Source organism: Elephas maximus, chromosome 12 (genome assembly GCF_024166365.1).
Source record: "Elephas maximus indicus isolate mEleMax1 chromosome 12, mEleMax1 primary haplotype, whole genome shotgun sequence".
NCBI classification, from domain to species: domain Eukaryota; kingdom Metazoa; phylum Chordata; class Mammalia; order Proboscidea; family Elephantidae; genus Elephas; species Elephas maximus.
The window spans coordinates 4,097,005-4,111,433 of NC_064830.1; the positions used below are offsets into that span (position 1 = coordinate 4,097,005).

General features: G+C 38.8%; 1 protein-coding gene across 1 annotated transcript in view; it reads left to right on the top strand.

The window, feature by feature from the left end:
- CSMD1 (CUB and Sushi multiple domains 1) overlaps positions 1 to 13,664 on the top strand; it is a 2,087,969-nt gene extending 2,074,305 nt beyond the window's left edge. Inside the window, exons 68-69 of the mRNA XM_049902971.1 lie at positions 7,368 to 7,500; positions 13,505 to 13,664. Of these exons, the coding sequence (XP_049758928.1) occupies positions 7,368 to 7,500; positions 13,505 to 13,664 (293 nt within the window). The remainder of the gene's footprint in view (positions 1 to 7,367; positions 7,501 to 13,504) is intronic.
- The last annotated feature ends 765 nt before the right edge of the window (positions 13,665 to 14,429 follow it).

Sequence of the window (14,429 nt, forward strand, 5' to 3'; positions counted from 1 at the left end):
TAGAAGGAACAGGCAGTCGGGTGTTCAGTTTTGGTATATGAGTAAAAAAATAGATAGGTACAATTTAGAAATATGTATTCTTACTTTAGATGTGTGACCTTTCATCCAGCAATTCTATCTCTGGAATTCTGCATCAGACATGTGTGAAAACTTTTCTTTGTACATTTAGTCCTATCCAAGGCGAGATTCCTTTAATAATGGAAAGTAAAAATCACTTATCCATCTTACACATCTCTCATAAAGAATTACTTCAAAAAATAATTTTAGGCAATGTAGTACATTAAATAGAAAATAGTATTATACAGTATATTTTCTAAAGGAATAAGTACTATATACTTATGTGGAAAGATGTTAAATTTATATGTAGTGAAAAAAGTTTGTGATAGAGAACTCCATCCTTCTTCATATATTTCTCTACTGTTTGATTTTTACCTTAATCAGAGAAGGGAAATTAAAAACAAAAAAACACTAGATATGAACCTACTTCTTCCACTTGCTAGTTTTGCAATCTTGGGTGAATTACAATATTCTTCAGCCCATTTTTTCTTCTGCAAACTCAGTATAGAAGTCAGTTCCCTGGGCGTTATGAAGATTAAGTGAGAGACAATATAAGCCATTGATTTGTACATGCTAAAGCCCATTTCACACAAAAGTCTTTATTGTAGTTGTTGCTACCAACACAGATTAGGAAAATGCAGTTTTGTGATGAGTTTAGTGACACATTTCTTCTGAATAATACAAATGACTTCATAATTTACTTGTAGAAAACTATTAACATTTAATTTTATAAAGAAGGATATTACCATAGAGACGTCGATACCAAAGTGACCTTTCCAAGGCAAATGTGCATAATATTTTCTGATGAACTTATCACAGATGAACTTATTCCATAAGACTTATGTCAATATATTGAGGCATTTGAAGGGGAATGTATGCCAAGTTCTATATTATTATGTATTTCTAAAAGCCTTACTCAAAAAGGATAATTAATCATAGTGTTCTCTAATCCCACTATTCTAAATCCGATACTTTTAAATAAGAGAGCTTTAAATTATTATGTCAGCAACAGCTGCGATAATATTTTTAATTGGGTTATATTGTTTTGAAGTAATTAAAAAAATAGCATTAATGCAGTAGACCAACACTAATGATGGGTTAAGTTCTGTCTTGTTCGAACCAAACCCTGTAGTTATTTGTTCTCCTTTCTCCTCATAGCACATGCTCTAGTAATTTTGTTTAAGGACACCCCAGTGAGCTGTACAGGGTACTGTAGAGATGTCTAAGTTTACTCATCCGAAGAACCTGACCTGAACTCTCATGTTGCTGTCACGCATTTGATTTGCATTACCCCGCGTCTTTTTAATCTAACAAAATAGCGGCTTTGTTTAACAAGTAATCTTCATTCTCATGTGATGATGAGCTTATTGTTAGAAAAAACAATTTGCCTCACAAAATAATTTGAATTACCAGCAAGTCTTCGATTCAACTAATTAGAAAAGTCTATATTTAAGTAATGCTTCAACAACAGCCATTCATTTAAGAGTTATGACTAAAACCTATTTTTACGGAGGAAAATAAACGACCTTCTAATTATCTCCAGTCTACAGATAAATTGAGAAAAGTGATTATCATTAAATGGATGCTAAAATCAAGTTAGTTTGAAAACCAACTTTAACGCAAAAACTTAAGAAACTCGACAATAAATTGCTTTCTCCATTCAAATCGATTGATTTACCACAAAATGGGAGAAAATGTTTGCAAATCATGTATACAATAAGGACTCAAATCCAGAATATATAAAGAAATCTTACAGCTCAATAATAAAAAGACAAATAACCCACTTAAAAAATGGGTGAAGAGTTCGAATAGATATTTCTCCAAAGATGTACAATTGGCCAATAAGACCATGAGAAGATGGTCAGTTTCATTAGTCATGAAGGAAATGCAAATCAAAACCACAGAGATACCACTTCACACCCACTAGGATGGTCGTAATCAAAAAGGCAAAAATAGCAAGGGTTGGTGAAGATGTGAAGTTTGAACCCTAATTGATTTCTATGGAAAATGTAAAATAATGCAACTGCTTTGGAAAATAATTTGACATTCTTCAAAATATTAAACATACAGTTACCATAAGATCCAATGATTCCATTTTTAGGTATATACCCAAAAGCATTGAAAACATATGTATGCATGAAAATGTGTGCACAGTTGTCCATGGTAGTGTTATTTACAATAGTCCCAAAGCGGGAACAAGCTAAATGCCCATCAACTGAGGAATGATTAGGCAATACGTGGTACATCCACACAATGGAAAAAAAAAAAAATACTGGCACATGCTACAATATTGAAAACGATACCCTAAGTGACATAATCCTCTCACAAAAAGACCTACACAGTTGACTCAATTTATATGAAATGCCCAGGGTTGACAAATTTGTGTAGTTAGAAAGTCAATTAGTGCTTGTCTAAGGCTGAGGACACTCTGGTGGCACGTGGTTAAGAATACAGCTGCTAACCAAAAGGTTGGCAGTTCGAATCCAACAGGCACTCCTTGGAAACTCTATGGGGCAGTTCTATTCTGTCCTATAGGGTCGCCACAAGTCAGAATCGACTCCATGGCAATGGGTTTGATTTTTTTTTTTTTAAGGCTAAAGGGTGGATTGAGAATGGTGGAGAGTTACTGCTTATGCATTCGGAGTTTCCTTTAGGGGGGCAAAAACGTAAAATTAGGTGGTAGTGATGATTGCTTATGCAGTGAATATGTGAGGAAATGTTTAAGTATACTTTAAATGGGTGGATTTTATGTGAGTGAATTGTGATCTCAATAGTGCTCTTTTAAAAGTTGAAAGGCCCAGCCTATAACATGTAAAAACATACTTACCCTCATTCTTAAGTAAAGAAGTATAAATTAAAAGAATAACTAAATGTGGACTAATGGACCACAACTACCGCAGCCTCCACCAGACTGAGTCCACTACAACTAGATGATGCCCGGCTACCACCACTGACTGCTCTGACAGGGATCACTGTAGAGGGCCCTGGGCAGAGCTGGGGAAAAATACGGTACAGAATTCTAACTCACAAATGAAAACCAGACTTACTGGTCTGACAGTCTGGAGAAACCCCGAGAGTATGGCCCCTGGATGCCCTTTTTAATTCAGTAACAAAGTCACTCCTGAGGTTCACCCTTCAGCCAAAGATTAGACAGGCCCAGAAAACAAAACGAGACTAAAGGGGCACACCAGCCCCGGGGCAAGGACTAGAAGGCAGGAGGCGACAGGAAAGGTGGTGATGGGGAACCCAAGCTGGAGAAAGGGGAGTGTTGACATGTTGTGGGTCTGGTAACCAATGTCACAGAACAATATGTGTACTAACTGTTTAATGAGAAGCTAGTTTGTTCTCTGAACCTTCATCTAAAGTATAATAATAATAATAATAATAATAATAATAAAAGACTAAAAACAGAATACGAAATATATTTTATATAATAGGATCAGAAATGAAAGCTGCATTTTGTGCAGCAAAATAAGCGGCTATGATGATTTTTCAGAGTAGTTAGTAGTGGCAGCAGCAGCAGTGGTAACATAATGGGGGGGGCAAGGAGCAGGGAGAGCGAGAGGAGGAGAGCAAGCAGGAGGGGGAGAAGGAAAAGACACCAGCAGTTAGAGAAAACACGATTATACAAGTGTTTATGCAATGGCCGTCGTGAAATAACGGCTGGGGTGAAACTGGAGCACCTCTTTGGAGGGCAATTAGGTAAAACAGAGCAACTCTAAAGTCTACAAACTGTGTTAAGCATTCATTCCACTTCTTAGGATTCACCCTATACATTTAGTTCCCTACAAGTGTGTCTATATAGACAAAGGATTTCATTGCAGCATTACAGAAGAGACTAGAAACACCCGAAGTGTCCGTCAACAGTGCACTGGTTAAATAAATTCTGGTATACGCAATCAAAGGAATGCTATGTATTTAAAAAAAAAAAAGATCTAATGCATATGTGCTGATGAAAGAACTTCAAAAATATACGGTTTTGTTTTTAAAAAGCCAAGTACAGAAACATATAAAATGATATTCCCGAATTTAGGAAAAAATTAGAAAAGGAAAACACACGATCGCATGTATTAATAGGACATAGCTGGAAGTATACGTTTAAAAAAAGAAACAACATTAACCCTGAAAAGAAGGAGACTGGGTCACAGGACAGGGAGTGACCCTTTATTTTCATTTCCTTTATATTATTTATTTCATATGCTTTTATGCCATTTTAATTAATATAATGTGCATGCATTACCTTTTCAATTATTAAAACAGGGGTAAATAATTGAAATTAACTAAGCACCCCAAACAGCAAAATAATTTCAGAGTAAGTTTGGTAATATGCACAACAGAAAGACCTTCTTTTACATTTTCCTATTGTGTTGTGAAGAACTTGTGACATGCACCTTTTCCAGAACTTTGTTGATTGCAATTTTGGTATCTGTTGTAAATGCTGGTGGCATAGCAGTTAAGTGCTACAGCTGCTAACCAAAGGGTCGGCAGTTCGAATCCGCCAGGTGCTCCTTGGAAACTCTATGGGGCAGTTCTACTCTGTCCTATAGGGTCGCTACGAGTCGGAATCGACTCGACTGCCCTGGGTTTGGTTTTTTTGGTTATTGTGGCCAAAAGTGTATAGTTGCCAGATAACAGAAATCAACTTTGGTTAATTTAAGCAATATAAGAATTTATTAGAATAAGATGAGACTCTCAGAATTATACAAATCCAGAGAATGAGGTATGGTAAATTAATGGAAACCAAAGATATTTGGGTGCTGTTTTACTACAAAGACTGCACCATTTATCTGTTTTACAGATATATATTGAGCACATACTGTTCTAGTCTAGCAACTGGGGATTCAAAAGGAAAAGTAAGCAAAAATAAATAAATAAATAAATAAACAACCACCCTGGCTGAATGAAGCTTATATTCTTGGGAATATACGTGTCCTGATAAGTGCTTGAGGGTCCTGGTGGTGCAGTGGTTAAGAGCTTGGCTGCTAACCAAAATGTTGGCAGTTCGAATCTACCAGCCACTCCCTGGAAACATGGGGCAGTTCTACTCTTTCCTGTAGGGGTCACTATGAGTCGGAACTGACTCGACAGCTATGGGCTTGGTTTTTAGTTTAATGAACTCTTATGTTTTAAGCATTGTCCTAAACTGCTGAAATGTTCTAAATCATTTAATTCTCACAATAACCTTACAAAGTAGGTGCCACTTGAGTGGTATACTACTGTTCTCCCTGCTGTTCAGCACCCCCACTGGTCACTGTACTGCTGCCCCTGCAATCTGCCTGCTACAGCTGCAGCCACCACCGGTGGACACTTGATGTTGCCACGGATGCTCTGCCCACTCTCATGGCCCCTGGAATCAGTTCTAAACCATCACGTGATGCTTTGCATCATTCACTTCACATGCAGTGCCATGGTGGGGAGCATCCAGCGGACTGGCCTTAGCTCACACGCGCACAACCTGGACGTTCCGAGGTCTACAGAACACGTACCTGGCATTTTCCGCTTTCGTGGTGAGGGGTGAACGCGTGTGAATATAACAAACTAAATCTGATTTGTATGTGCTGATATGGAAGGATCTCAAAAAGATCTGGCTAAGTTCCAAAATATCAACATTAATTACAAAATATGTTCACGTTAGACCTTAAGATGACACGCAGTACTATAATTCTGCATTTATTGGAGTGCGTGGAAAATATCATTTTAAAGTTTTTATGTGAAAATTCAAGATGTTTTAATTCAAATTACTATTTAAATATCTTTAATATTTGATTGTTTCTTTGCATTTATGGTTTATAAAAAAGTTAATGAAGCAACGCTTCTCTTTCGATTTAACATTCCATGAATTCTGAGAATGTACTTCTAAAAACCAGATCAACTTCTTCTCTACAATCCTGCTGTATTCACATCACTCTAATTATGATTCACCACATTGTGTCTGTCAGGAGACGGTGTGCAGTTAGGCCAGATACATTTCAAAATCATGTGTTATAAATAAACTCTTCACAAAACAAACTTCCTGATTTGGACAGAGTTGCTTAATAAATGCTTGCGGAGTTGAATTTTCAACGTTTGCCTAGCATATGCTCGGCACTCCATAGGTAGGGACTATTGAGTTAACGATCATACTACCTTCTTTGCCAATTGCTGGACGTGTTTACATCTGCCCTCTCACCTAATGGGTAGAGATCATGGTTTATCAGCCTTTTGTTTCCTCTTGGAAACTTGCATTATGATATTGAGCTCTATTCTCCTTTTGAGTATTTATAATGAATTTTGGAATCTACTATCATGGATTGAATTATGTCCCCCCCCCAAAAAAATGGGTGTATCAACTTGATCAGGCCGTGATTTCCAGTATTCTGTGGTTGTCCTCCATCTTGTGATTTTCCTATGTTCTATAAATCATAACCTCTGCCTGTTAAAGAGGGTTAGGGTTGGATTTAACACCCTTGCTCAGGTCACAACCCTGATCCAATGTAAACAGAGTTTCCCTGGGGTGTGGCCTGCACCACCTATTATCTCTCAAGAGATAAAAGGAAAGGGAAGCAAGCAGAGAGTTAGGGATCTCATACCACCAAGAAAGCAGCGCCAGGAGCAGAGTGCATCCTTTGGACCTGAGGTTCCTGGACTGAGATGCTCCCAGACCAAGGGAAGACTGATGCATCACAGGGATCTTCCTTCAGAGCCAACAAAAATAGAAAGCCTTCCTCTGGAGCTGGCACTCTGAATTTGGACTTCTAGCCTGCTGGACTGTGAGAGAATAAACTTCTCTTTGTTAAAGCCATCCTCTTGTGGTATTTCTGTTATAGCAGCACTAGATGACTAAGACACTACCTAAAATAAAAGCAGATTACACCAACATATTGACATATGGAGAATGTAATACCATTTATATAGAAACCTAGAATGTTTACATATTTTTGATAACTGATAGTCAGCTGAGCCTTCTCAGGACAAGAAAAAACACCAAATACTACCCATCTCTGAATGTAGACAAAGCCACATGAATGCTTTCAGTTAGTTATTCTGCAAACATAAAATTAATAAAATATAAACTGAAATATAAATATATAATTAACAACAAAATTCGGAATGTGTAGAACCACTTTTCCCTTGGTCTTATTTGAAATGTGAGACCCTTTCATGATGTTGTTCAGTGCCAGTAAAGAAGAGTCAGTATTTTGTATTTTAATCATCAAGATGGTTAATAAAATCTGCTAGAGGTTATCCTAAAATGTATCATCAAATATATCTTTCCTTAAACATAATACAGTAACTTCAAATTAAATATTCTTTTTTTTTTTTTTCCCCAGATCCCTTAAACTCCGATCAAGATTCTTCAAATCATTACCATGGCACGAGCAGCGGTTCTGTCGCAGCGGCCATTCTGGTTCCATTCTTTGCTCTAATTTTGTCAGGGTTTGCGTTTTACCTCTACAAACACAGGTACCGTAGAATGCCACCTGTTAGGGAACTTTGTGATCGTACAGTGTGGGTTGAGCGAACGTGTGAACGCCGCTTACACATACATGCAAACGTACTTTCAGATTGCCGTGCGGCATGCTCTCTTAAGAATACTTACATAGCAGAGATTTTTAATCATATTTTCAAGTGAGACCCTTCAGAATAATTAACTTTAAGGAAATAAACAATGAGTCAAGAACTAACATGCTTTGTCCATGTTCAACTGGAAGAAGAAATAAAGGAGTACATTTCAAGGTAGAAGCTACATGGTCGTGAGGAACAATTAGTAAGTATTTCAACACTCCAGTGGAAGATTGAACAGAATGAAATCTCTGGGCCCTTTCAACTCCATGAATCTATGACTTATAATTTTTTCCTTCATCCCTTCAACAGATAGCATTAGAATTATTAATATGCACTAAGCAAGTAAATGAATAATTCCTTTATAAGGATCATCACAAAGCTAGTTCCTCTGAGGCAGAGGTTAAAGACATTCCAAATGTCCACCTTTTCCAAACGGCCACGTCACTCCATCATCTCTAACATCAACTACTCCCTCCCCTCCGTGTGCTGGGCTCCCGGTTTCTTCTGTCTCACACCCCTATTGCTCTTGCTACTGCCGCACCGCTGTCTCTCCTTGTCTTCCTGTTACAACTCCTCTCTCTCTCTTCCTCTGTCTCCCTTTTAGCCTAGTGGAATAGCAAAACTGACCAATCCCCTCCTTAGGGTTCTATACAACTTATTTGCATGGTTTCACTCCCACAGGAGTGCCACGCACCTTATTTAAATTGTTAGCAATCTATCCAGTCTCCATGGTGGGCTATAAGCACCTCATCTGTATAGTCCCACCCAGTAATTTGATGAGAGTTACAATGGCTAGAAGGGCCATATTAAGTCACTCACTGCACTGCAGCACGGTTAACATGTTCCATTTCTCAGAAAAGTGCTCTGAATAGGTATTAATTTGCATATCCCTACTGGCTGCAAGGAGCCCTGGTGATGCAGTGGTTAAGATCTCGGCTGCTAACCAAAAGGTCAGCAGTTCAAATCCACCAGCCAGTCCTTAGAAACCATGTGGAGCAGCTCTACTGTGTCCTGTAGGGTCGCTATGAGTCGGAGTTGACTCAACGGCAACGGGCATAGGTATGGGCATGGGTACTGGCTACACAATGTCAAAGCTTGGGGAAAGAATATAATAAACTAAGTCTTTTCATTGAGGTTAACTTGGATGACAAAGCAAAAAGGAATTTGGAGAAATTATAAATTCTTTGTTTTTGTCTCTATATGGATTACCTGTAGGAACTTGGCATATGCCAGATTGCCATGAAATACTATTTGAAATAATATTCTCAACTAATAATAACTTAAAAACTTATGATTCCTTGAAATAAGATTAAAAAATCAAGGAAAAAGCAAAAAGAGTTGTGGCCATTCGGTCCATTCTGACTCATGGCAACCCCATGCATTTCCGAGTTTGCCCATTGCCATGTAGTTAACCATTTGTGCTAACCAGGGATTCCTAAATGAGATTAAAGTGTGTGAAAGTGTCATGTAAGACAATGGGGGTTCAGTGGTAGAATTCCCACCTTTCGTGGGGGAGACCTGGGCTAGATTCCTGGCCAGTGCATCACAGTGAAGCTACCACACGTCTGTCAGTGGAGGCTTGTGCTTTTGCTAGGATGCTGAAAAGATTTCAACAGAATTTCCAGACTAAGACAGACTAAGAAAAAAGGCCTGGTGATCTATTTCCAAAAATTAGTCAAGTCAATGAAAACCTTATAGATCACAATGATTTGATCCCATTGTGAATGTAAGCCAACTTACATTCACAATGGAAATAAGGAGGCCTGGTGGTGTAATGGTTAAGTGCGTGGCTGCTAACCAAAAGGTCAACAGTTCAAACCTACCAGCCACTCTGTGGGAGAAAGGCGTGACAGTCTGCTTCCGTAAAGATTAAAATCCTTGGAAACCCAATGCAGCTATTCTGCTCTGTCCTATATGGCCGCTATTGGTTGGGATCAACTCCAGCGGATATTGGCAATGGGTAACAACAACAAATATGTCAGTTGTCTATTTATATAATGCAAATATTTTTACTTTTTCCTGGTGAAAGTCTTACATGAGGATGTTGATTTTTAATGACACAGGAATTGCTTCAAATATTTGCTTCCTTGTGCTTGTTTTGAAGTATAAAATAGCAAGAAAGTTGCCTCAAATTCACATTGTATTACATGTTGTATGTAAAATACATGTAGAGTGTTACATATTAGCCTGAGGTTCAGTCTCCACTTTCCTATGATGAATAATGCTCTTAATTTAAAAATGTAACTCAGCCAAAAGAACCTCAGATGGTATTTTTATTTTATTTTTGAGTGGGGGAGAAGTAGAAGATTCTATGCTTACAAGTCTGGCAAGTCTTATCCTCAAGTATTTGCTTGGGGTTAGCTTAAAATTTAGTGAATGTAGAAATATATTTCACAACCTTATCCAATAAAATGTCATTATTTTCTTTTTAAAGAAATATAAGTATACAGGAGAAGTCAGCACATCTGGACTAAACCTAAAGCTAAGAAGTTTCCTGAATACAATGAAACACTTCAAGGGACAGAGTAGCAGGAGCGGGGGTCTGGGGAGCATGGTTTCAGGGGACATCTAGGTCAACTGGCGTAACAAAGTTTATTAAGAAAATGTTCTGCATCCCACTTCGGTGAGTGATGTCTGGGGTCTTAAAAGCTAGCAAGTGGCCATCTAAGATGCATCAATTGGTCTCAACCCACCTGGAACAAAGGAGAATGAAGAACACCGAAGATGCATGAAAATATGAGCCCGAGAGACAGAAAGGGGCACATAAACCAGAGACTCCATCAGCCTGAGATTGAAAGAACTAGATGGTGCCCGGCTACCACCAATGACTACCCTGACAGGGAACACAATAGAGAATCCCTGATGGAGCAGGAGAAGAGTAGGGTGCAGAACTCAAATTCTGGTAAAAAGACCAGACTTAATGGTCTGACTGAGGCTGAAGGACCCCAGAGGACATGGCCCCCGGACTCTCTGTTAGGCCAAAACTAAAACCATTCCAGAAGCCAACTCTTCAGACAAAGATTAGTCTGAACTATAAGACATAAAGTGATACTGATGAGGAGTGTGCTTCTTAGCTCAAGTAGACACATGAGACCAAGTGGGCAGCTCCTGTCTGGAGGGGAGATGAGAAGGCAGAGGGGCACAGGAGCAGGCTGAATGGGCACAGGGAATACAGGGTGGAGAGGAGTGTGCCGTCACACTGTAGGGAGAACAACTAGGGTCACATAACAATGTGTGTATAAGGTTTTGTATGAGAAACTGACTTAAATTGGAAACTTCCACTTAAAGCACAATAGAAAAAAAAAGGAAGAAATAGAAGTAAAAAATATATCTTCTTTTGCAAGTTCTGGGCAATATATTATCCATATAGAGGCAAACATAGAAGGAAATTATAGTTCCTCCAAATTCACTTTTGCCTTTTTTTGGCATCCACCATAACCCCAAGGACAGGATCTAGTCAATTAAAGTTGTTTTTCCCTGAGCTTTGACATTTTGCCTGCCAGCAGGGAAGTCTGTGATGGCCTCATTGAGGCTGCGTTTGCCCCAAGCTCTCTTGCCAGGGAGACAGACAGCATCCCTCAACTGCCAGAGGAATGTTGCCTTCCTATGGCTCTGAATGATGCAAACATTTACTTGAGTCTCAGAAAATTATTTTCAACATTTTCCTTTTTCTTTAAAAAGATAATTTAACACAATTAATACACCCCCCCCCCCACACGCACAAAACTCATTGCCATCAAGTAGATTCTGACTCATAGAGACCCTGTAGGACAGAGCAGAACTGCCCCGTAGGGTTTCCAAGGAACAGCTGGTGGATTCGAACTGCCGACCTTATTTGGTTAGCAGCTGAACTCTTAACCACTGTGCTACCAGGGCTCCATGTTGATGTACTTACACATAAATATGACTTCTGATTATATTTTAATTTTAAGACAGCATAGCATTGAGCATATGTTTAATATACCAACAGTTTGATTCTTCGAACTTTAGAACATTCTCTATAAACTTCCAGTAATTAGGTGCCTCAGCAAAGGTAATGTGGTAGAACTAGATCTCAGTCCACAAAACCAGATGTATGGGAGATATCATTTATCTTGCTTTTTTATAATGTGTTTGATATGAACTACATGTTTTTCCAACTCATGGCGACCCTGTAGGACAGAGTAGAACTGCCACATAGGGTTTCCAAGGAGTGGCTGGTGGATTCAAACTGCCATCCTTTTGGTTAGCAGCCAAGCTCTTAATCACTGGGCCTCCAGGGCTCCTCTGGCTGGTGGGAAATTTAACCTCATCAAGACTGGTGTTTCTACCCTTCCCAAAGTTGCAGCAGAATTTAAGAAGCTTGCATTGGGTCTAGAAAAGGAAGGAAGATTTTCTAATCTCATGACTATCAGAAGGGCAGCTAGTAGTCCGCTGAAACTTCTAAGTCTGTATGGTCTTTTAGTTCTCTGCTTTTATACCGAATGAGGAATCTGGGGCTTTTTTAAAAGAAGCAAGAAACCTTGGTGCCCATTTTCCCAGGTGCTTCATGAATACATTTTTTTCTGAGTTCTTGCCACCTGCCCAGGGAAAGCACCAAAGTTGTTAGCTTCCTCTCCAGTGGCTTCTTACCATCTGCAGATATAAAAATTCCTTAATGAGTTGACTTTATACTTCTCCTGATAAAAGCTTGTTTTTGCTAATTTCTGAGTTTCTTTCATGACTTATACGCTTGAAGTTGTTTTCCCATTCAAAGCCAGAGTTCCTGACCCAGGCTCTCCGCAGGATCCCTCTGCATAAATTTATTTCTGCGCAGACTGGTTTTATCTAATCTAGTGCTTCCCTCTCAATGAGGGAACAGTGGCAACTCCTGACCTGGATGCCTAAATGAAGTTTTTAGCCAAGTCTTAGCTTCATTAACATTTAACTGAATTTACTTACTAACTTTCGCTGCTGGAACATTTTCCAAGTTCAACGTCAAAGATCTCTCCATTTCCTAGGGCACTAGCAAACTGCTTTTCTGCTCACAGGAACCCAGTTTTACAAGGGTCACACACTTTTTATTTCTCTTTTCCTTAGTGAACATATTGTAACTTAGGAAAACCTGCTAGTCAATTACTAAAACAGTTTCTTTACAGCCAATATCAAGGGTTTTTGCTAGTGTGGTTATTCACATTTAAGGTCTGTCTTTACCACCTGGCATGTTTTTCTTATGTAATTTTTTCTGGGGGGAAAAAAAGGCTGGGGGAGAGTGGGCCAGATCAGATGATCTTTAGCTTTTTTCTATCAAAAATGTCCTCTAATTCTCTAATCATGGATCGCATGCAGAGATTTTCTTTTAAAATATGTAAATAATAGTTTAATATGTTGAATCTGATGTATTTTCTATAATTGACTCATTTCTAACTCGCCAGAGACAAAAGTATATTGCAAAAATAGCTAACATTCAATGAATATCAGTAGTGATATTGAACTAAAAACTTTATATTTGAAATTTTGTTTAATCTTGGCAGGCCTAAAAGATGATCAACATTCTTATTTTATGAAGAGTTAGAAAGTTAAGTGACCTAACCCAAGGTCATATAATCACATAATATATAGAGCATACATGGGTATTGAAACCATAATCTATCTGACTCCAGCTTTTTCATCTTCCCACTTTACCAGCATTATTATTAGCAAGCCTAGATAATTCTTTAATTTTAGGGATTGCTTCCATTTTCTAAACCCATGTTTATAATGCCAACCACCGATTTAAAAAAATAAACTCTCGTATATGTGCACCGTTCCCTGTCATTGCACACAATCTTCCATGTGTTACTCTGTGCTCATTCAGGAGTCAGCTCGCCCAAAGAATTTTAGTCGTTGCATTTCTTTTAAGGAAATCAGGATTCCAATTGTTTGTTCCTTCTTTTCACTTTAGAACAAGACCCAAAGTTCAGTACAATGGCTATGCCGGACATGAAAACAGCAATGGACAAGCTTCATTTGAAAACCCCATGTATGATACAAACTTAAAACCCACAGAAGCGAAGGCCGTGCGGTTTGACACGACTCTGAACACAGTTTGTACAGTGGTATAGCCTTCAGTGCCCCAGTAGGACTGATTCATAGCCATACCTCTGATGGACAAGCAGTAATTCCTTTGGTGCCATATACCACTCTCCCTTCCACTCTCGGCTTTGCTGCAGCGACCTTCATCTTCTTCTGGCATACATGCAGTGAAAATCCCTGGTAAAATTGTCAGAGTCTTCTGAGCATCAAACTACAAATGCGTCTTCGTTCTGAAAGTGGATTCAAAACGCCTGGCTGCATCTGCTTGGAATCAAGCACATTTAAGGAAGACTGCCAAGTCATGCCAATACGTCATACTTAATGCCTCAGGCTTTCATAGTTTTGTATGGCTGGGATGCCTTTCAATGCAATCTTCTGGGCACGTGGATACATCCCGTCGGCGCAGTGACAGAAGGATAGCACCACAATGTGTTTTGTTTGGTGGTTCGTTTGTTTTTGACCCCCGTGGACACGAATAGTCTGAAAAAAAGCTTTCTTGAAGAGGACACCCTTTCTGATAGATGCACACACCTACCAATGCTTCACTATGCCATCCCTGACACCTGACAACCTTTGAGAAACTCTCAGCTTGCCTCAGCATCCATTACTAGGGCCATTTGCAAATGTCCCAGTCAGCTCTTCTATTGCAGAATTTTTGATGCACAATTTTTTGCACTAGTGTGTTACAAATGACTGAGTAAGATTCTGATAAAAAATAAAAAAAAAACTATTTTACACAGGGTTTATACACACTATCCATTGTATATACACACCCTCTCATACTGTCAGGCTAA